General features: G+C 31.5%; 1 protein-coding gene across 1 annotated transcript in view; it reads left to right on the plus strand.

Annotated features, from left to right (window-relative positions):
• The window catches only part of LOC142326918 (globin CTT-Y-like), an 82,167-nt gene that overhangs the window by 32,033 nt on the left and 25,586 nt on the right, over nucleotides 1–24,548 (plus strand). Inside the window, exon 3 of the mRNA XM_075369649.1 lies at nucleotides 5,640–5,760. Within this exon, the coding sequence (XP_075225764.1) occupies nucleotides 5,640–5,760 (121 nt within the window). The remainder of the gene's footprint in view (nucleotides 1–5,639; nucleotides 5,761–24,548) is intronic.

A 24,548-nucleotide genomic window follows, 5' to 3' on the forward strand; every position in this document is an offset into this window, starting at 1 on the left:
CACTTCTTTAAATTTTGACTTTCTGTTGTTGACATAAAATTAAAAACCAGTTAACAATATCATTTTCTTTAAATTTAAGTATAATTACTAAAAAAACTACCAATAATAATGTAATAAATTTTAATTTGGCGCCTATTTTAAAAATTCTAATTTAAAATAAAATTTAAAAAGTACATTTTGTTTTAATTTTAAAAAATTAAGAAAGGTTTTTGATATTGGTTTAATTCTTTTTCAAATTTTATTTATTTTTTCTCCCATTTTTCACCATTAACTTAGTTACTTTTAGGCATCCTGTATATTTCGCATTAAATAAATAATTCCTTCAAATCAATGGTAAGTTCTATTATTAATACGAAACAAATAATTTTTTTTAGAAATAAATAGCCGTCTCGCAATGTTAGTTATTCTCATGGTTGTGAGAATAATACCGATAAATAACATTAAAGCATGAGTAGTTCTCCTCCAATATTTCCCTTGTTCTTGACGTAGAAACTCTGATACGCTTCTCCCACAGACGAAGCTACAGCTCCAGTCTGGGCGTACACAATCAAAGCCCACAAAAGTTTGCTAAATGCTCTAATTTAGGCAAATTATACTAGAGGCATGAAATATGAAGCTTATAGTCAAGCAGCATACAAACAAGTGTACAAACATTTTTCGTTCGTATCAGTGTTTAAAAAACGGAAAACTGAATTTGTTCACGATTAAGTCTCAATCTCAATCATTTTACATTTTTATATTAAAAGTAAATCTTATTTAACAAAGAAATTGTTATCTCAAATCGATGTTAAGTATAATTTAATAATCTATTTGATATTATTGATTACAATTAAAATAAAATTATCCTGAATTATTTCACTTTATTTTTGTTAAAAAAATGTTATAGGTACTTTTAAAATTAAATTATGATTATTTATAGCCCAGTAAGGAAAAATTACAAATGATGCATATGTTGACAGAATTGATAAAGTCAAGACTTCCTTTAAATCTTTTATGTATGAGTTACTGTAATAAATGAATAATTCTAATGTGCTGACTAACGGTAAAGACATACATCAATAGCAAGCATCATATACAAAATAAAAACCAGTATTATGTTTATCAAAATAACTCCTGACCCAGCAATGATTCCCTATTGCTAGATTTGAGTATATGTATAGATTAAATTAATACAAATAGAGGTTTGATAAAACATTAATAAACTGAACATTACGTATCATATCATAAAATTTAAACTTTCCCTTGTTCTTTCTTTCCCTCTTCCCCTCTTCACATCTTCTATCTTCGTCCTTCCTCTCATCATCATCTCCCCTCTTTCCTTTTATCGCAAAAATGTTTATTTTCACGTAACTAATATATATTCTGAATATGAGCCAAATCGATCCATAAATACAATTTTTTATATATCTCAATTCCAGCCCCACCTAGCGGGTAAATTTTCTCACCCATATGCACTTTCAGAGAGAAAATGCGTATGGGTTTGGTTTGTAGGAACTTTTTTACGTACATCCAATGTATATGTATAATGTATATATATATATATATATATAAATATATATATATACATATATACCCCAATGTGTGAAGAAAAAATAGAAAAAAATTTATTAAATTTAAAGGAAAAAGAGAAAAAATCAGATGTACAAAAAATTTCACTTCTAGTAGTGTGTTAGAACATAAATATCTTTCACAACGTAGACTACGCAAGACGTAAATATCTTAGACAAAAATTTATTTTTAATATTTTTCATAAAAATAATATGGAATTTTCTATACAAGTGATTCAATTTTAACAAAACGGATTACCGTTACTTTGTTATGGGATCAATTCTCATTTTTATTCGATTTTTATTGTTATTTTACTGTAAATTTTTCAATAGAAAAATCTATTTTATCTTTTTTTTTTAACAATGTATTTTCAAAGATTTACTTGTAGTATTCATAAAATAATTGAAGCATTCTATGGAAACATAACATCTGAATTATTGACAGATAATAATACTTCTTTATCTATAGATAAATTACTAATTAATAACAGTAAATAAGGCAGCTTGACGCCTAAAAAAATCTAGTCATTTAAAATTATTTAGGCAAAATGTGGTAAAACATTTTTGAAAATCACCTTCTCATCGCTGCAGGAGACACAGGAGAGACGACTGTCATGTCCGTTATTCGCATTGGATAAGTTTCATACAACGGTTTGCCACAACCTCTTTAAATGTATTACTTAGGAGGCACTTGTATTCTCCTTAATTATATAAGTTAGGAGGTATTTTTTTATTTTTTTCCCTTCTCTGAGCTGGAACCACAGCTAAGTATAACTCAGCCCAGGGGATTATCCTTTAACTCTAACGAGCCATCCCGCCCACCACCCGGCATGGCAGATCGGCCCGCCAGTTGGATCATTTTATTATACCAGTATCTAACCCTCAGCGAGAAGACTCCGGAACTAGCTAAGGTGCAACATTTAACTTCAAGCCGAAGGCCGGGTCTCGGTCTTGTCTATGACTTATGCCTCAAATGAGGGGTCCTCAAGAGGATTCCCACTGGGACTCTGGTCTTAACTCCCTCCTAGTGAATGACGGATTCAGAAAATTTTCATCACAACAGGGAACTGTCAGCGGTACGGAGTTCCCAACTGATCATCGGAGTTAAACCCTTCTCCGCTCCTCTTCATTCTTAGCTCAAATTACCGTTTGCGAAAAGAGGTTCAGCCTCTTTTCGCGGACGGCGGTGATTGGTGTCTCAGCATTTCCAACGAGCTGCAGAAACAATTGTGTGAGCCAGTAAGGATGCAAGTGCCAAGGTGGGAATTCCTGCACGAATCTTATGATGCTCCCATTCAGGGCACTGAAACAAGGTGTGGTTGACAGTGTCTTGCTCTGTGGAGAACATACAGTTGAGAGTGTCACGCCTCCCAATGCGGTATAGATAGCTTCCAAAGTTCCCATGAGCTGAAAATATTTGTGTAGTGTAGTAGTGGAGGTCAGCAAACTTTCTTAAACACCACAGTCGAAAATCCGGTATCAGAATCTTCGTCCAGGCTGCTGTCTCCCCAGCCAGCCAATTATCTTGCCAGACATTATAGGTCACACCCCGAACCAAAACAGCCGATATTCCAGCATACCTGTCCTTAACCAGTAGTTCAATGGGTGGGACACCAGATAACACGCAGGCAACATCACATGATGTAGTCCTGCATGTTGCAATGATCCCGAGAGCTTACCGATGGCAAGGGGGCTTAAGTGCTCAGTGATACAGAGTAGAAGAATGTTAAAAATCAGGTGGATGGATAAAGTGATAAATGAAGAAGGTGTTGCGGTAAATTGAAGAAGAAAGAGCATTTGGAAAAATATAGTTAATAGAAGAGACAGACTTATAGGCCACATATTAAGACATCCTAGAATAATTGCTTTGATATTGGAGGGACAGGCAGATGGGAAAAATTGTACTGGCCGGAAACGTTTGGAATATGTAAAACAAATTGTTAGGGATATAGGATGTAGGATGTAGGGGATATACCGAAATGAAACAATTGGCACTAGATGGGGAATCTTGGAGAGCTGCATCAAACCACTCAAATGACTGAAAACAAAAAAACTCCATTTCTATTAAAATATTCAATGATAATACAAACTAATTTATTTTGACTAGAACACTTAATTTAGTTTTTATAATCCGAAGCGTTGTTAGTTCTAAATAGAAAGTTTGGAAAGTAACGTTCATCTTATTTATTTTTAGTATTATCCTGATATATGAATACGTCATAAAACGTTTTTGAATTGGCTAGTAAAAAGTAGCCAATGTTTAGAGCAGTGCGTTCAGTATATTTACATTTTGGGGTTAGAGCTAGTATCGTCAAATTCAATGTATCAACATCTCAGTTGTGTGCTACGTTGTTATTTTCCAAAACATGGTCTGTGATAGAACAAAAGATGTTCAATTTACTTTCTTTTTTCCTTGAAAATTTTTTCTGAAATCCTGATCTTCAGCGATTAGTTCTGAGTACTTGTTACTGGATTAGAGATAGAGTCCTGTTCAGAACTTTATAAAACTTAATTGGTTTAATATAAAATTAATATAAAATATTTCATAGGAAACTGGATGTGCTTAAATTATGCTTAATTCGAGGGGATAATAAAAGTTTTTTTTTTTTCAAGAAGAAAATATTACAAAATTACTTATTTACTTTCCATGTCCAGGAATAAAAAAACAACAATATATTTTCTACATCCGTTCTAAGTAGCTCTGGTACAAGGAGTTCCTCATGTGTACAAATCTTTCTACTATTGCGGACAGGAGTAGATATTCCATTGTCTGGATCTCCCCACAATTATAACTACCAGTTTATAATATATATATATATAAAACAAATATATTTATTTGTTCTTCATAGTCTTTATAACATAATTTTTCTCAAAATTAAATTCACTATAAATTTTGATAATAAAATTTATGCATTAATTCCTCATTTAAAAAAGTTAATTTTCTTAAAATCTAAAAAAACTGATATTTTCGTCGCAAAATTTTTCTGTTTTATATTGGATATCATAAAAACTGGAACCAAAAACTGTATCTCCCGTAGGAGATACAGTTTTTGGTTTTGTTTTATTAAATTTACAGGTCCAAAACATAACAAATCATCAAGTTTAGTCTTAAAAATTTCATTAGACCCTCATTTCACCGGGAAACTGAATCTCGGACGAAATGTTTTGCTAGCCGAACTCGATAATAAAGCGTTTTTGGACATACGTTTCTCAGTACTTTTTCCTAATTTCAAGCTCTAGAAACAGTTCCCAAATTAATTTAGTATTACCTTAATTAACTTAAGGGTACCTTTTTTCTAAGGGTACCTTATTAATTTTTTTACCTTCCCACCTGAGTCACCTGTGCACACGGGCGCCCGCGCGCGTACACACACACACACGCACACATATATATAAATATATATATATTATTACACATAACCTTTAATTAAATATTCATTTTAAGAAATTTATAAGCAGAAAATATTTTCGATCACCACATAAATATTTTTTTAAATTCGGTAATTAAAAAATTAACTATTTTTAATGAAGCCTCAGAAATATTTAATTATTTCAAAAGAAATATTGTAACAGGCATATTTAATTATTTCTGCGAATATATTTTTTTTACATTTTACATAATTAAAAAAAAAAAATAATAGGGTTCTTTGCATCAGTTTTGTTTTTTTTTTTTATGGCAGCTTATTTATATGTACTTTTTTATTGCCCGTTTCGTAAAGAATACAATCAACCAGAACGTTGAATTTTTTTTAATAACTTGTCAATTACACACATTCCATTTCAAACAAACTTCATAGTTAGGCCTATAATAAAATTAACACGTTTATATTGGCTTTAACTTTTTCAGATCATTTTATTTATTTATTTACCTTTCAACCACCTTAATAACAAAATGTCATTATACTATGCAAAACGTTGGCGTTATTGTTCCCTTATTTGAATATTGATAACGCTCGAGATGGATTATTAATAACACATTAGGTTGTTATATTGTAAGTTATTAAAACTCAATTTATTCTATGTCAATTTACTCAATATACAGTGTTCATATTTTAAGGAATATTTAGTTAATTTATAAAAAAATTTTTACAGGGTAATGGCATTTGTTCAGAAGGCAGTTGCAAGATTAGATGAACCTGAAAAGCTTGATACACTTCTGAAGGAATTGGGAAAAAAACATTATACTTATGGAGCAAAGCATAAATATGTTGATGTAAGTACTTTAAGCAAATAAATTTTAATTGTAATAAAAATTAAATCTATTTATTTTATTTTCAATTCTTTTCTCGATTTATAAATATGTTTTTAGAACTAGCCAAATATGACGGTTCCATTTTTTATAAATAAATTTTCGTCCCATAATACAAGTTTTAAAATTAGTATCGTATGCGTTCTTTCTAAGACTTTTAATCTACTCAGATTGTGTAAAAGATTTTTAGTGAGATTCCGATTGCAGAGTCTGAGATTCTTGAAATAATTATCATGTTTTTCTCTACCGCTTTTTTTTTTCGTGAAAAAGAAATACGTTTTCTTGCCTTTGTTTTCTAATACACTGATGATCTACTTATTGGTAGCTTATAATTTTTTCGATGACTAATATCAATTTCTAATTTTTGTTGTTTTGCTTCGCAGTATAGGTTAAGGTATATCATTTCAATAAGATTTTGTCTTAATTAAACTTACATTATTTACGATTAGTTGAACGTTTTTAACAGCTAAATTACATGTCTGAGTTTTCTATTCAGGGTTTATGTCTACCCCATTTTCTGTATGTCAATCTTAAATACAATGTCTTTCAGAATATGCTTCTGATAATTATTTATTTAAGTTATTTGATCTTGAATTGAGAACGGAATCTATTGCAGTTCACGGATCTTTTTCGGAATTTCTCTCCCAAAAAAAAACACTTAACTTTTTTAATCAATGGGCCAAAAATCGATGTAATTTTAATATCCAATAAGAATTAGGCGGAAATATGCATTTTTAAAAATAACAGGAAATATTGATATTGATATTGGTAGGAGAAATAACCCGATAACACATTAACGTGCTCTTTTATACCGGTCATTTTACACATTCTCAATATTAAAATACTTTACATATAAAAAATATAAGCATTGTGTATAATTAAAGATATAAATTATAAATATAATCACCCAAACTTAATCTACGCTCGCTTCGCTCCCTATCCTCGCCAAATTAACAGTAATGTTTTGATCATTTAAATCATAAATAATTACAATAATTACTGAATTTATTATTTAAATATTCAAAACATTACTGTTAATTAGTAAAGTTAGCGTGCGAAGCGACCGTGGATTAAGTTTGGTTGAATTATATTTATAAAATAAATATAAATGGTTATAAGAATGGTAATATTGATGGTTATATCTGGTTATGGGGTTATTTCTCCAACCTGGTTATTGATAATATCAATATTTCTTGCTATTTTAAATTATCTCCAGGTGAAAAAACTTGCTAACTTTCGGGGGGAAAACGAAAAATTACCAATTTTGATTTTTAATTTTGAAACACGAATATTCCCACCTAATTCTTATTGGATATTAAAAATATATAGGTTTTTGGTCCATTAGTTAAAAAATTAAGTTTTTTTTGGGGATGGAAATTCCGAAAAAGATTCGAGTTCACCTCTTTGCAGGTCTAAATAGACTATTGTATAATGTTCCTGTATTTTTCATGTAATGATTATTTACTTCACTTGGGTATTCTTCGTGTGGAAAGTTGATATAGAATAATTGATAAGTTGAATATTCTTACTGGCGGACTAGACAGGAAGAAATATTTTTCTGAAAAAATTTAGGGCGTAATGTGTTCTGATTATAATAAAGAATAAAACCTTCTAAAAAAACTCCTTTTCTCTTCTTTTGTAGAAAGTAATTTTTTTAATCTAAAACATTCAAGTAAATTAACGTGTTCTGTTAATTTAGTTGAATTCAACCTATCGAGTTCCCGTTGATTTGTTGCAATAACTTTGAAAATTCAAAACAAGTATGTCAATATTTTAACAAGTTATATTGATCGTTTACCACATATACGTTAAATACAGTTCTGACTCTTAAGCCTTTTTTTGAGTCGATATTTACGGTTTTTCTTCAAGTGAATTTTTATAAAATTGTGGTTTAAATTTTTGTGTATTTAATATCTAATTATTTTTAAAACTTCTGAGGTTCTAAATCCATCATCATTTTTCCAAAAATGTCATCCCCTCTCTTGGTTCGTTTGATGTGTATTACTTTAATTAATGTATATCGATTTCCATTTCAATTTTTTTTTTTTTTTGGTTGTTATAAAATTATCACTTTATTGTTTTTGTCATCTTGTTAAAATTTAAGTATGTTTAATAATATTTTCATAAACATTATCTTGAAATTCAATGATTTCACAGAATTGGCATAAAATATTATTGTGTTAATATTATTGCCTTAAAAATAATTATTCTTGTAAAGAAAAAAAAAAAAAAACTAAGTTTTGAAGCTAAAAACTTGGGTTTACCAGATAAGCATCTCATTTCCACTTTGACCTTTCTCGTATAACCGCTGGGTTATAGCCACCATCATCATTTGTACAAAACTGTAGTAGCATAATAAGATTTCATTAGTTCGGTAAGTGGATTCTAAGGTAGAGAGTAGCCGGCAAAAGTTGCCTTTTTCTCTGAGACAACATACTTTATACGAAAACTAGGTATGACCTACTTTGTTTATGCATTAAATCCAGTCAAACATAAAAAAATTCATTTTCGTAAAAATTAAAACTTATTTAAAAATAATAACTTAACCTGCAGGTTATACAAAAAAAATTTAAAAAAAATTCATTACGAGCATTTAAGTATTAAATCATATTTTAATGAAATTTTAAGGAAGAAATATCTGTTTAATGTTCAACTGATTACTGTCCGTACTTACTGGAAAAAAAAAATACCTTCCTTGAGGTCACGGACTTAACAGCTAAAATAGGCGGATGAGGACAATATTCAGGCTATATCTAACAGGATTTTTGAGCGTAATGTATATCTCAATATTCATATAGTATACGACTGTTAAACCGTGCATAATGTATAAAGAATCAGTTTTAAACCATAAAAGTGACTATTTAAACCGGACTGGTTGTTTGGTAAGCATTCTGATTCACACAAATTCTGTTTAATATTGCTTTATTTTAAGTGTTTCGCGTAAATACAACCAGTTGTAGAAAAATTAGAACCTACAGCATAAAGCATCAAATGATTTACTTTTCTGTTTTTTAATTTATTTTTTTCCAAAGAATGTATAACATAAGCTCATAAATTATTATATACAGTGACAGTAAATATTTTACTTTTTAATGAATCAGAGTGTAGAATGACAAATTATTAAATATTTTCGGTATGTTAAACTTAATTTTCAGTACGTTAAGATGAATACATCTGAATGAGTATACTTTTTATTTAGATTATACTACATGAAGGACTCAGGTAACAAATAAATTATGTTTTTGTTTGATAATTTGTACATCTCTCAAAGTAAAACTAAAAGCTGTGAGATCTGTTCTTGTATCCAATCAAGAATGAATAGACATGTATTAAAGTCTTTTAATGCTAAAATAAAAATTTATTTTGAATACTATAAACATAAAACCTACAGATTAAATTGCAAGCAATTACTAGATAAGTAGAGTTTTTAAATTTCCGGTTTCATTTTGAAAATTAGCCAACTGGTGACAATTAGCATTTAAATAATACATCAAATTCCGTGATTATGTAGCCTTACCGTTTCGGTAGGTTAAAAAATGTAAATATTCAGTATAACATCGTTCTAAATTAATTAAAAAGGAATTGGAAATATTAATTATTTTAGGTAAAGTCATGTAATTTAGCTGGTTTTTAATTTACATTTGGTTTATCGCAAAAACCTTAACGATCATGGAAAATTATAATCAGTAACAGTAATTTATAAAATAAATCAATTTCAATAATAATTAAACCGACTTTAGAAAAAAAATCTTGCGCAGAACCGCGCAAGTAAATCTAATTTTTATAATTTAATTTTAATATTTTTATTTTTTTTTAAATTGCTAACGGTAGATAAAGCAGATAAAGAAACATTAACAACAAGCTTATAGCGTCATAACTTGTAGCAACGTAGAACCACGCTTCTACGTAGCACCACTCAAATCTTTCAAACTTAAATTAAGGGTAACTCAGGAACCAATCAACCAATCTTCAATTAATTTTTACATGAACAACATTATATAATTTACTATAGCATACATAAATTTCAATGAAATTGATCTAGTAGTTTTGGAGGTTTTTGAACCACAAAGTTTACACATAGGCCAATAGATAAAAATATTTATATATAAATAAGTGCGTAAGGAAACTAAAATTTAAGTGATTGGTATTTTCGTATCTTCATATCTCAAAAATGAAAGAAAATTCGTTTTTACCCCCCAGCTCGATCCATGCAATCGAAAGCACTACCACACAAACCTCTCTTCGAAAAGTAGGTAAGAAAGGGTAAAATATTATACAAATTCTGTATTCGGAGCCAAATTTAAATTGAACAACTATCAAGTCAGTTTTACCAACTTTTAATGTGGCGTCAAAAATCAATATAAAAAATTGTTCTTTAAATAAATTTAAAGAACTATTAAATATTTCTAAATTCTTCTTAATTAATTTTTTCTAGCCAGTTTTTTCTGAAATATATTCTATATAAAGACTTATTAAATTTAAAATAGCTATGCATTTTAAATAGAAACACTAGCTTATTAGAAAAACCCCCATATGAAGAAAAGTTCATAATAAAAGCTATAAACCAGTTTTTAAACTAAGAAAAGGACCGGAGAGAAATGACTGAAACTAAGAATATGTATAGTTTTTCAATCAAGTTTTTGATTAATTTATTTTAAGCTTTACTTAAATTGTTTAAATATTAGAATATAGCTTGTAGAAAATTATAATTTAACAACCAAATTTACAATTTAAAATTTAACAACCCTATTAAGAATAGAAAAAAAAACAGACATATTTGAATAATAAATAAACTTTCAAATTTTTATTTTTAACATGTCATTTTTTAACAAAAACAATTTTATGATGTTATATGTGTTACGAGATCACCTAATTAACTTGCTTTCAAAATTAAAAATTATTTAAATTTGGTCGTTGAAATACTGCATTGGTTTGAACATACGTACGGGTAAAATTTAGAATCTCCTACATTTTTTAGACAAATTTGACAAAAAATATTCATCATGAAATTCGGTTTGACATTATAATAATAAATATAACAATAAAAATTGAGGAGCGTAGATACAATTAAAAGCGGTAAAATATTTCAGTATAATTAAATTGGGAGAACAAAGGCGCTAATAAAATAAGTTGAGTTTTTAAATTATTTTTATATTCTATTTTATTTGTTATATTTTGTTTTATCATATTATAAATACAGCAAAAAAATAATACATTTAAAAACGTTAAAATACTTAATATTTTTCCAGATGTTTATTTTAATATTCAATTCTCTTGAAAATTGGGTCATTTCTGTTTACTTTCAAACTCACACCAGTTTTATATTAGTGTAGTCTTTTTGTATTATGATTTGCATATACTTCGCATTTTATTTTAATTTTAGCTCTTTTGATAGTTTTGGTTATCTGTACTCTGTACTCGTATTTTATCATAATTTTTATTGTATTAAATAATTTAATTAATTTTATGACAATCTTTGCATAAAAATAAAAATATAAATAAAAAATAGGAGGAGGCAAAACAGCACCCAGGAATTGTCTGTCTCTGTCACTGAACCTGATATAGTAAATGAATTAAACAACTTCTCTAAATATCTCCTGTAGATTAATATAATCATCAGCTGGAGGACATCGCAAGAGGTCTGAGTAAAAATGATAAGGTAGAGCATGTAGAAGAAGAATAGGAGAATGTTAAAAAGAAAATTCTTGAATCAGAAGAGGCGAACTTAGGCGGAACAGAGAACTGGTAGGAAACCTTAAATATCAGAGGATGTATTGAAGCTGATGGATGAACGCAGAAAATATAAGAATACTAGTGATGAAGAAAGTAAAAGGAACTACCGACAATTAAGAAATACTATAAACAGGAAGTGCAAACTAGCGAAAGAAGAGTGGATTAAAGAAATATTCAGAAGTGGAAAGAGAAATGATCATTGGTAAAATAAACGGAGCATACAGGAAAGTTAGGAGAATTTTGTGGTACATAAAATAAAATCTAATAATGTGTTAAACAAAAATGGTACACCAATTTATAATACAAAATAAAAGGTCGATAGGTGGGTAGAATATATTGAAGAGTTAGTTATACGGAGGAAATGAATTAGAAACTGATGTTATACAGGAAGAAGAGGAAAACAAAGAGCATGAAAAGAAAGAAAAAATACTGAGATCTGAATTTAAAGACTCCTGGGATAAACAGGATACCTGCAGAATTACTTCGCAGTGCAGGTGAGGAAGCCATAGATAGATTACAAAAACTGGTGTGTAATATTTACGAAAAAGGGGAAGTTCTGCCAGACTTCAAAAAGAGCGTTATAGTCATGATACCAAAGAAAGCGGAGCAGATAAATATCAAGAATACAGAACAATTAGCTTAACTAGTCATGCATTAAAGATCTTAATTAGAAATCTGTACAGAAAAATTGATAGGAGAGTGGAAGGAGTGGTAGGAGAAGACCAATTTGGTTTCAATAAAAGTACAGGGCAGGGGAGAAATTTTAGTGCTCAGACTTATAGAAGAAGGAAAATTAAAGAAAAACAAACTAACATACGTGGCATTTAAAGACCTAGAAAAGGCATTCGATAACATAGACTGGAATAAAATGTTCAACGTTTTAAAAAAAATAATGGTTCAAGTACAGAGACATAAGAACAATTGCTACATTTACAGGAACCAAACAGCAACAGTAATAAATGAAGAACATAAGAAAGAAGACGTAATAAAAAAGGGAGATCTACAAGAATGTTCCCTATCCTAGTTACTTTTTAATCTTTACATAGAAATAGCAATTAATGATATTAAAGAACAATTTAGACCCGGATTAACCGTACAAGGTGAAAAGATACAGATGCTACGATTTGCTGATGATATAGTAATTCTAGTTGAGAGTAAAAAAGATTTAGAAGAAATAATGAAGGGCATGGATGAAGTTCTAAACAAGAATTACCGCATGAAAATAAACAGAACAAATCGAAAGTAATGAAATGGGGTAGAATTAATGTAGATGGAACACTGAATATAAAAATAGGAAGAGAAAAGATTACGGAGGTAGAAGAATTTTGTTATTTGGGAAGTAGAATTACGGAAGATGCACAAACGAGGTGCGATATAAAATAACGAATAGCACGGACGAAACAAGCCTTCATTCAGAAATGTAATTTGTTTACATCAAAAATTAATTTAGACGTCAGGAAAACATTTTTGAAAGAATATGTTTGGAGCGTAGCTTTAACATGAGCGATTGGAGTACGTGAGAAGAAAATATTAGAAGCTTTTGAAATGCGGTGCTATAGAAAAATGTTAAAAATTAGATGGGTGGATAAAGTGGCAAATGAAGAGGTGTTGCGGCAAATTGATGAAGAAAGATGCATTTAGAAAAATATAGTTAAAAGAAGAGACAGTCTTATAGGCCACATATTAAGGCATCCTGGAATAGTCGCTTTGATATTGGAGGGACAGGTATATAGGAAAATTGTGCTGGAAGGTAAAGTTTGGAATATGTAAGACAAATTGTTCGGGATATAGGATGTAGGGGTTATACCGAGACGAAACGACTAGCACTAGATAGGGAATCTTGGAGAGTTGCATCAAACCATTCTAATGACTGAAGACAAAAAAAAAAATCATCAGTAAAAACAGATACACACTACAATTTGGTATAAATGAAGTTTTGTTATTTCATTTTTACTATTCTAATTAACCGAAAGGTAATCAATCACTTGAGTGTTGGTATCTGTTTAAATACATTTGAAATGCAAACCTTAGTTGAGAAATTTGAAAAAGCTGTGAAATTTAATGGAGGATTATGGTGGCAAAGCCCGTCCAGATGGCGTTGGCAGACCATGAAATTGGCGAGATTTAACTTTAAAAGATTTATTGAAAATTCATTTATTTTAATTATAGAACCAAAAAATGTTTGCAGAAATATATCGTTGGAAAGTAAATCCTAAAATAATAATTACACTAACAGAAGAATGGTGATACTGTTTTAATTAAAAAAATGGTTAAGAATTGCTATTGAATTATATATTTTTTTAAATTTTCAACACATTTGATAAAACTTTTAAAAACTTAAAAAATTTCAATTCAATAATTTTTTTCTTTTAAATAAAACTATTCAATAACTCCTTCTTATTGTAAAACAATAATCAAAGCTATGACTTTTTTCATATTTTTATGTAAAACATTTATTTCTATTTTTATGGTACGTAGTTAAATAAATATACGAAAAAACTGATTAGTACTATACTGGTTTCATTTGAGTTAAAATAGTTTTTAAGAAAATAATTCAAAGTGGTGAATAACATAAATAAAAAAATAAAGATCGAGCCATAATTCTAAATTAACAAAGTTATAATTTTCAAGGAAGAGGGAACATTTTTGACTAAATTAATTTTTATTTTAAAAAAATATATATTTTTTGGTTCCATAGATCACTGGAATGGGATAGCAAAAAATGTTTGCAGTGGTTTGAAATCCAGCTGTTGTAAAAAATTATCTTTTTATGAAACAAGATATAACTAAAAAAATAAAACTAATATTGTAATTTTTTAAGGCGGGTGATGAATATTAAATAAAATTATTTAGCAATTTGTGACCTTGGTAAAAAAAAGATTCAACTCTTCTAAATAAAGTTTTTGCCTAAGTGTCCTAATAAAGATTTGAAATTTTACGCCGGCCAGAACACCCCTATTCCTTTTTCAGATTTTTGCAAAATTTTGTAACATTCTTTCCCATTGAAGATTGTTAATCAAGTTTAAAGAAAATCGTTTTATGGGATCCAGAATTGTAAGATCAAATATAGGCGGAAAAATATATAAATACAACGTCTATCTAACATAAACAGATTTTTTAAACTGGGAACATAGGAATAAAAAACTTTCTCGCAGAATACTTATAATTTATTTAAATCTATTTTTTTTTTTTTTTAATGTCTTCATAAGGGGCAAACTTAAAAAAAAGAAGAAAATCTGACCGATCAATGAAATTTCCCGTTATAGGTACAGCTGTTATAGCATCATATATCGCTATAGTCGGGAAAGTAATAGTCTATTACACATAAACAAGTTAGATGTCAGCTCTTGAAAATTTTTATCTTTGGAAGCCTTTTCTGGAGTTCATTTTTCTCACAAAAATAAACAATTTAACCAATAGGAAATTCTTCAATTTTTTGAAAATATTTTGGGTAAAAATTAAGATATAATGGATTTAAATTTTTTTAATAAGTACGCATGGATTGAGTAAGTGCCGAAAAGCTATTTTTAATCAATACAGAGAAGGGCTCTGTAAAAAAAAATAGTAAGACACACTACCTCTAGAAGAAATCTTGTTTTATTTAGATGATTTCCCATAAATTCATTTATGATTAAGAAACTTTTTATCAAGTTAATTTTGATAAAATCGAATCTACCGTTTTTACGTTATATGTGAGAAAAACATAAAATAGAATTCCACATAATTCTCGAATTACTTGAAAAATCATTTTTTGAAATGCAAATAAATCATTATAGTAAAGGTTTTTCTGAATTCTGATTAGAAAATATATTGTTTTACTTACAAAGATAACTTTATCGTTTAATAAGATTTAATTTTGTAATGATATTGATGCTATAGGAAATTGATTTAGATTAGATTTTAAAGATGCTGGGCAACATTCTTAAAATATTTATTCTTAATTTGCTGTCAATTTGAATATCGTGAATTTACATAATTCACGATAATTCCAGTATGTAACGTTTGGCTCAATAAAGAAGGTTACAAAAACTCAGTTTACTCCTCACATTTTTGTGAAAGTGTGTATGGGATGCTTGTAATTCTTAAGAATGGCTATACGCTTTCGATAGTGACTGGTCACTTTTAAACTTATAACATCTAAAAATTCCATCATTTTCATACTAGTATTTACAAATTTTTATCAAGAAATTCTACAAATTTTATTTATATTAAAAAAAAATCCGATGTTCTTATGTTAGACAATAGTTATTTTTTATTTTAGGAAAATAATTATCGTATTGCTATATTAATTAAAATTAGATGAAAAAAAAAATTGTAAATAATTACCATTTATTTTATAGCATTAATTTGTAATGCAATGGTCGTAGGTTTGAATCTGTACATATTCGTTTTAACTGAGTTACCAAGCAAATTGGTTTCCAGATAATTCAGCAATAATAGGAACATATCTTCATAGATTCCTATCAATGAAGGCATAACCTACACCAAATTAAAGGGAATCCTACTACTAGTACGACAATATTGGAATTAATGGAATTCGAATTAATGGAAATGCTATTTAAGTTATTTACTTAGTTAATGCACTATGTTTAAAACGTGAGGTATCAAAAGAATTTATAATGGAAAACAATTCCTGTTGGGATTGCTAATCTGCTGATTTCAAAACTTAGGTGTAAGAAGTTTTGTACGCTGGGTAACTTCAATAATTACAATATTGTTTTTAATTAAGTTTTAACCGTAAATATTGGAAAATAAAATTCGTACTTTCTTAATGAACGATGAAAATAGTTGAGGTACAATACATGTAATTTAAAATGACTCTTTCCAGTAAACACGAAAACATTTTTCACACGTCCTACTTCAGTTCAATAAAATACATTTTCTATTTTATGACCGTAATATATGTAGGTAATTTTGATAATTAATATAACAGTATTTATTAAGTATATAATTATTAAGTCAATTTAATAATTGTTTATTCATAATTCTTAAACATTTGTAAAATACTGTTAAGGTTAATGAAACAGGGTTTTTTTAATAGAGAAGAGACCGGTATGAAACTTTTACAAATAACATTTTAAACAATTTCGATTAAAAAACCAGCGCGAAATTAAAAACAGCCTAATCTTTAGTTAGGTGACAATTTCAAAAATTCTATAGAAAAAGTCGTATTTAAAATTAAAAAAATTAAAAATCGACATTTTTCCCTTATTATTATGGTTTTTTTCTATAATTGTTATTGTTTTCTATAATTGGTTTTTAGTTAACTTTTTTACATTTTAAAAGTAAACAAAAACGAAGACAATTGAGCTTAACCTCGTCTTGAATGTTCAGTAAAAAATGGAAAGCTTTTCAAAATAAATACAAAGATAAAAAGCTCCGATTTAAAGATAAGATCAATAAAGACAAGTAAATAAGAAGGATGAACCGTGATGAAGCTAAAGCTTTTTACATCTTAAGTTTTCAGCTAAATTTCTTAAATTTTGAGCAAAACGTTTTGTTGAATATTATAATGACAGTAGTGTATAACATTCATTTTATCATTATAATACACAAATTTTTCTAATTTTTTTCGTTAGATGATCAATCTAAAATAATATTAAATGGAACTACCACAGAAATATTCGTTACAAAATGCGTCAAAATCTTTCCTTTTGGTGAAGAGTATAAATTGAATAAAATATAAGTAAAAATATAAATCGATAAGAGCATAAAAACTTTCTTTTTTATCTTGATTAAAAAGATGATAAACTACCTTGGAAAACTACTATAAAAAAAAGTTAAGAAAGTATTATAAGAGTCCTTTACATTTAAAGTAGTTTTCAACAGCAAAGTAAGTAACGTTTCATCCCAAATTGCTTTTATATTCGGTGATTATACATTTTCTCTGCTACCTGATTAACCTGAGTAACACAGCCATGCTAAAGCATTAGTCTTTAATACGAAATTTGTTTCTGTAAAATCAGTTCCCTACTTTTTAGAAAGATTTTTTAATAAAAACGTCAATAAAAACATAAATTACGTAAATTATACTTAAAGAATATACTACAAATATTTGCTAAAATAATGAACCTCTATCACTTTTGGACGTCTCATTAATAAAACATTTTATTACATTCTTTCGCGGGAAATAATTTGATTACAGATAGTTTTAATTTTCATGAACTAATTTTTCTTTCAGAGACTTTACATTTGTACTTTTTCTATTACCAAAAGTACATATCGTATTGGCATGAAAGATACAAGCAACAAATAATATAAATTACATTTAAAATAATAAATCTTAAAATTAAACTGAAATAAAAATTCAGCTGTTAATATTACAATTGCGTACTTTTGAAAACCGTTTCTTTGTAGAAAATACAATCCATCAATTCAAAAGTAATGAGTGGATTTGTGTTCGTATTACACAATTATTATTATTTTATCACATTTAAACTCTACAAAGAAACAACTTTTTCCACTAAAAAAATCTTTCAATCTTTTTAAATAGTTTAGGAATAGTAGGTGTATTTTCAGATATAGTCAACCTTATTATCCTGACCAAACTGATACCTAATTTTTTTAAGAATAAAAGCAGATGTTTTCCGCTAAAACAGATGTTTGATTTCTCACTTATATGGCCACAAATGTGACCAAGGAATTTGGTTTTGAAGTTATTTTCATTACCCTTAATTCCTTAAACAGTGTTAGGAACCAGAAAGAGACATATTTTTCCTTACTGATACCACAAACAGAACGTAAAAAGAAATCAATAATTTAATTTATGAAATAATTTGCAATAAATACCACACTAAACGACTAACACTCAATATTAAACTGCAAGTATGCGAGAGAAGTTTTTTCTTAGTATGCAAGAGAATTCTGTATGTGTGTATATGAACGTGTATTATCACCTGAGGAACCTATTTTTTCTTTAAACACCCTCAAGACAACCGGTTCTCGCCGTTAAGCAAATCACAGTCGCCTCGGAGTGTCGTGGCAGCAGTCTCTGTCCACCCTAGCTAGCCCCATTCTGGAGCTTTCCCACCGGGGTCTCCCCAACTTCACTAGGACACACCGAATCCTCTTCCGGATAGCCGATATGCCCTTCCGCTGAGGAGCTACCCATCCCGTCCCTACTCGTTCCAGATGTGCGTTTCGTACATCCTTCACTTCGTGACCCACTCATACTTTCATGGTTCTTTATACCATCATCGAGGTGTCCCGACCCCTCCACTTTTGAATGTGCGTAGATCCGAACGCCCTAGGCAAAAAACATACCTCCCTGACCCCGCATATCGCAATTCTTCGAACCTGTATTTTTTTTTCAAGTTTTAACACCCCGCTGTTCTCACACATACATGGGTGCACCTCACCCTACTTCTCCTAGTGTACTAATTGTGCTTCTCCTTCTCCAGATACGCGCAGCACCTTTCAGCAATGACGAACAGTCGCAGTCATTCACCACTGCAGAAGCATAGATAAATAATAAGAACATGAAACATACACAAAAAAAAAATAAAAACAATGGTAAAGAACATACATGAATTAGTCTATCATAGATCCACAGCTTTCTCAACGTCAGCAAAACATAATAAATAATAATGACGTGTAAATTGAGTCGTTCACCACCCCACTTCCATCATGTACACTGTTCCACACTCCACAATGTCCGACGAGTAGTCGTCATCCTTCCATCATCAGTAGTACCGAACAATACAAATACAAACAATGGTAAAAAGGACACACGAATTAATATAAATAATCAGAATACAACTAATACATGTATAATCAGATATAATTCCAATAGCGTAATTAAGGTGACTCGGCGACTTCCCATTTCCGTCGAGCACACGCTACCCCACTCCACAATGTCCGGCATATAGCCTTCTTCCGTAATACCAGTAATACCAGAATAATACAATGGTAAAAAACACTCATGGATTAGCTTACAAAAAATCAGAATACAGACAACAATAATACACAAAAATCAGTAGAAATCCCCGCAGCATAACTGATTAGACTGATTGATCCCTCCATTTCCGTCAAGAATACACAACACCGCTCCTCTATGACTGACACGTAGTCATCTTCCGTGACCGGCAAACTAGAACAATACACATAATGAAAACACAAAATATAATAAAGTCTGATACATTCCAATGTCGATTACATTAAACACTTTAACATGAAGATCCAATAAAACAAAAGTATAAAAAAATAAAAATCCCCTTGATCGCGGCGTCATCAAGCATCGCATAGCCGTTACTTCCTCACGGCAAGCATTCCTCATCAATAAGATACTGTTCGTTGCCTCGTAGAGCATCTTCCTGAGAGCATCTTCTCTTCCTTCGTGCCCAGAATTCTGTCAACCTTTTTCTCCTCGGCGTTCCATTCCCTCCTGACCCGGAGCATGTACCCCACGATATTACCTGGGGTGAGCCACGCCAGTCCCATCTGTACCCTGACGTGACCCCACCAATCACAGTTAAAAAACGTGTCTGCTTGCGTACAATATGCACACTCAGGGAGGTTCATTTTTCAAAACCGATGTAGGTAAGCATTGAAGTCCCCGTGGTGAGAGAGGAACTGGGTGATATGGTATCCCACCTTCCCATGTCCTCTCCGAATCCACGGCCCAATCCTGGGGATTAGACCCTTCTTCCAGGAGCTCTTAGTGGTGGCATCCCACAGGTCTGCCAGTCCTCTAGTAGCATTCCCCACGTCTCAGCCTTCGTCATCCCCTCGAACCTTTTCTTTAGCTGTGTTGCCCTCAGACGAATCAAGGGAACCCCGGCGATGACTACCACATCGCCCGAAATCGTACGATACGCAGAGGCCTCCTTGATTTCTGCCCTACTCTGGAGTGAGGACAGCAGTCTCTCATTCCTCGCCCTCTCCAGCTCCCGCAAGCAGAACCGAGATGGCCACACTTGAAGAAGCTTAGAGAATTCTAAATGAAACGTAGTGAATTTAATTTAAAGTTTGTATAGTTGATTGATTAACCCAAAAAAATAAAATATGTCTTGTTATTATATTTAATTCTATCCAATCAAAAATAAACTTAAATTACATTGATATGTTAATATTCATATATATAATACATGTTTTACATTTACAGGTAAGTTCTAATGGAATACAAATATCGTTTATTATAGCTTTTAGTTTTGTACAAGTATTATGCATTTCAATTATTTTAACAGTTTATAATTTTAAAGCCTATAATTAATAATTTTATCAATTTCAATTTTTTTTTTCAAAATTTAGTCTTTAAATATATGCTTGAAGTAAACGAGATTATAATAAAAATACAATTATTTATGGAGTGAATGTATGAATGATTTCTTAATGAGTAGTACATCGTTATTAGTTTGTACGAGATGAATATTTTACGTTGAATTTTCATTAATACTCTTTGTCATAATTTCGTTTCAAAATATGAAGATAGTGTAGAAGGATATTATTAAGATAAATATTATTCAAAATAAATTATTTCGAAGTTGCTCGGATTTTTGTAATTCTCTTGTAGTTTTTTCAGCTTGCTTATTTTTCAACAAAAACTATTGGATTTATACAAACTTAGAAGAAAATAAGCAATTTATTATGTTATATTAGAAAATTTTAACCGAATATAAAAAGGGAGTTGGTGTCTAGCTCTGGTTGGATGCAGTCGCATTTTTTATGCTCCGTGCATTTGTGACTATCATTGCGGTTTACTGTTACACTTTTATTGTTTTTACGTTTTACTGTTTGTTTTTTCATTGTTTCTTGTTGTTGTTAGTAGTTTAGTTCAGTTATTATTTAATTTTTTGTGTTTTTATTGTAGTTTGTTTTGTTGTGTTAGCCGAGCGTGTTATTCGCTTTTCGTGACGCGTCAAGTTTCATTTTTGTTTTGTTAATTAACATTTTTATTGTGTTTAATTAATGTTTTGTGACTATTTTATTTAAATAAGTGTTTTGTGTTTATATGTAATAAATCTACGGTTGCTATGGATTATTTATTGGTAACCACAGCTGTTTGATTTATTAATCTTGTGTTTACATTGGTCTAGTAGAGTTTGCTTAGTCGAATAATTTAATTTATTTGGACTTTGGAATATTTTTTCTTAATCATCAGCTGTTTGAGCGGAGGGAAATTTTGAAAAACGTTTTCCCGGAAGTGGAGGGGTTTCCCAAGTTGTGGGGAGTTCATCTGCTAGGAGAGGAGCTTCCCATTTCCAAATACGGGACGTTATCTCTAATAGCAGTGGAGTTCACTGACATGGTTGTGGAAAAGTTGTGGCGTGCCGACCGTTTATTTCAAAGATTTCTGGGAAGAAGGAGGGGAATAAGTCGACTCGGCGGCGGCGGAAGACTGTCAATCCGGTAGTCTCGACCAGTGGAGACGTTGGGAAAGCTTTCCATCTCTCCGAACTAAATCCGATGGCAGTATGGGTGAACGGCGACGTTCCTTAAAAATTTCGGGGAAGCGACGGCTGCGTGGCACCCCACCTACTGTTGAAGAGATGAAAAAATCTAAGGCTGGTGGTTGGAGTGATCATTATTTGTCGAGTGACTCTTTGACTCGGAAGGGTGTGAATCCTTCACCAACGTCTCTAACATGGAAGAGGATATACCAGAAGGAAAAATGGGTTTTGTAGGGCTCGCAATAACGCTTTCACCACGAAAGAAATACTTTCGACATAATCTGATACTTTTCTTGCGTGCCGTTAAGCAGTTAGTTAAGCAACACACGACTCTTACAGTAGAGATAAAAGAATGCTCTTACAGACTAGACGGCAGTGCTCGTATCTTGAACTTTTTTGAGAGTATTTTGGATGCGGTACTTTGGGAATCACAGGCGGGACTTTCTACTCTGCTAACGACAACGGAGAAGGCTACTCAAACGCACCGTATAATCAGCGATGTGACGTCATAGATCCCGGACGGAGGCTTGGAGCGTCCCGGACACTTGATGAGCTCTGCCGGCTGCTTGAAAGTGGGGTAGCGGACGCAGATATTGAGCGGATGGTCTTGAAGGGCAGACCGGAAGAGGTTTTCGAGTCCTCTACATTAATACCCGACATTACTGAAGAGAGTAGGGTCCGCGTGAATTTTAGATGTGGCAGCTGGTGTCGATCACTCGTGACATGTGCCGACTTTTCGCAAGGCCCCGTAAATCCGGGATTTGGCTCGCGTGGGAAGGCTGAAGGCAAGTCAGATCCTTGCTGTTCAGTCTTCTACTCGCGATTTATCTGGGGAAGACAGCGGCGGTACTATTTATCGTGACCAGACGGACTACATTATAATAATTGATACGGCGGTTGGTGACCGTGGGGTGCCTTCGGTCTTATGCAGATCAGTTGCACGTGTGTTGAAGGAGGTACGAGATTACCCAGTCAATTTTTCTGGATCTTCGGGACGAGCCGGGCACATCTTACGGCGCGCTGTAGAGTACTTTGTCTCCAAGCGGATGGAGACAAAGCACTTAGTTCATCTCTTCAGTTTGACATCAGCGCAGCCATCTAAAGGCAAGAAGACACCACTTCTAGGTAGATGGTGTACCGCGAACCAACTACCACAGATGTAGATAAAGTAGAGAGGAAAACCTGTATATGATTTCCTCCGTTCCCTAAAGGGCGTGGTGTCACCATGGGGGGCAGGAGTTCTATCCGCAAGGAGGGGTCAAGGAGAGGACTTGCATCTCCAGATGCGTGCTGACAGTGGTGTTGCAGAGCAACTCAGCACAGACATTGTAGAGAAGGTCGAAGGCACCACTGTGGCATTAACTGGAAAGAGTGGCAGGAGAACTCATTTTGTCGTCAAGAATTTAGACGTACTTACAGTAAGGAATGAATTAATGAAGGAACTGCGTAAGATCATTGGGGAGTCACTGTCCGCGGAAATTCTGTCTATGCGACCGACCTACGGGTCAACACAGGTAGTCACTTTGGCCGTGCCACTTCTTGCGAAGAAACTCTTTTTTCCGACTGGCGTATCCGCATTGGCTGAATGGCCTGCCGGGTGGCTCGACGTGCCTCAGATGACTTTTGCTTTCGGTGTTGAGGTACAGAACATAGGAACAAGCTTTATTTTGACCATACCGAAGTGGTCATTGTTTTTCCTGCGGTTTGGCCGGCCACATAAGGAGGGATTGCAAACAGGAACCCCGCTGTCTGTCATGTAGATTGCACGGACACGCATCCGGGAGTTGAGGGTGCACCAGCGCTATGAATCCATCCCCATCTGCACCAGCGCTATGAATAACTGCACAGCTGCCCTGTGGTATCTGCAAGGGCCAACCTCATCCGGCAGGGGTGGAAGGCTCCGGCGTCTCACCTTCGATAGTCGGATGTGGGGTCTCTTGCAGTTCAGTTAGGGGGAAAGTAAGACTATTGTTCCAGTGGGGGATTCCTGTGGGATTCTTCAAGGCGTTAAGACCGAGCTTATGCTTAGTCGTAGATCCGGCTCCAAGGAACGGGGAAATCGAAGGAGAATTAAAAAAAAAAATACCGAATATAAAAGGATATAAGATAGATGTTTTTTTTATAATATAGAAAATGTATACTTTAACTTACAGACGTAAACAAGCTCAATCATATAAATAGTTTCATATCATTGTTTTAAACTGAAATAAATTAGTCTTATTAAAATCATTAAAATAGTGTACACACTGAAAATAATGCTAATTTTTTAATACATTTTAAAAATAAACTATGTTTTAATATGTTATATAAAACAGGATGGTTCTTTTCTATACAAAAATGTTCTTTTCTAATAGTAATTGTAAAGAGAAAAACTAAGAATCATATAGCCAAACAAGTATGTTTTGAAATTTCGAGTTTATAGCATTGAACTATATGGATTTAAAAACCACACACACTGCTCACTCTTTAAGGAAATGAAAACTGATATCTACTCTGCAAACAGAGTAGATATCAGTTTTCATATATAATACTCTTCCGTATTCTGAACGTATTTTTAATACTCGAGTATTTTTAATACTCTTCCGTGTTCTGAACGGAAGAAAGTAAAATGAAGCTGAAAATTTTCAATTA

The sequence above is a fragment of the Lycorma delicatula genome, chromosome 6 (assembly GCF_047948215.1).
Source record: "Lycorma delicatula isolate Av1 chromosome 6, ASM4794821v1, whole genome shotgun sequence".
Lineage (NCBI taxonomy): Eukaryota > Metazoa > Arthropoda > Insecta > Hemiptera > Fulgoridae > Lycorma > Lycorma delicatula.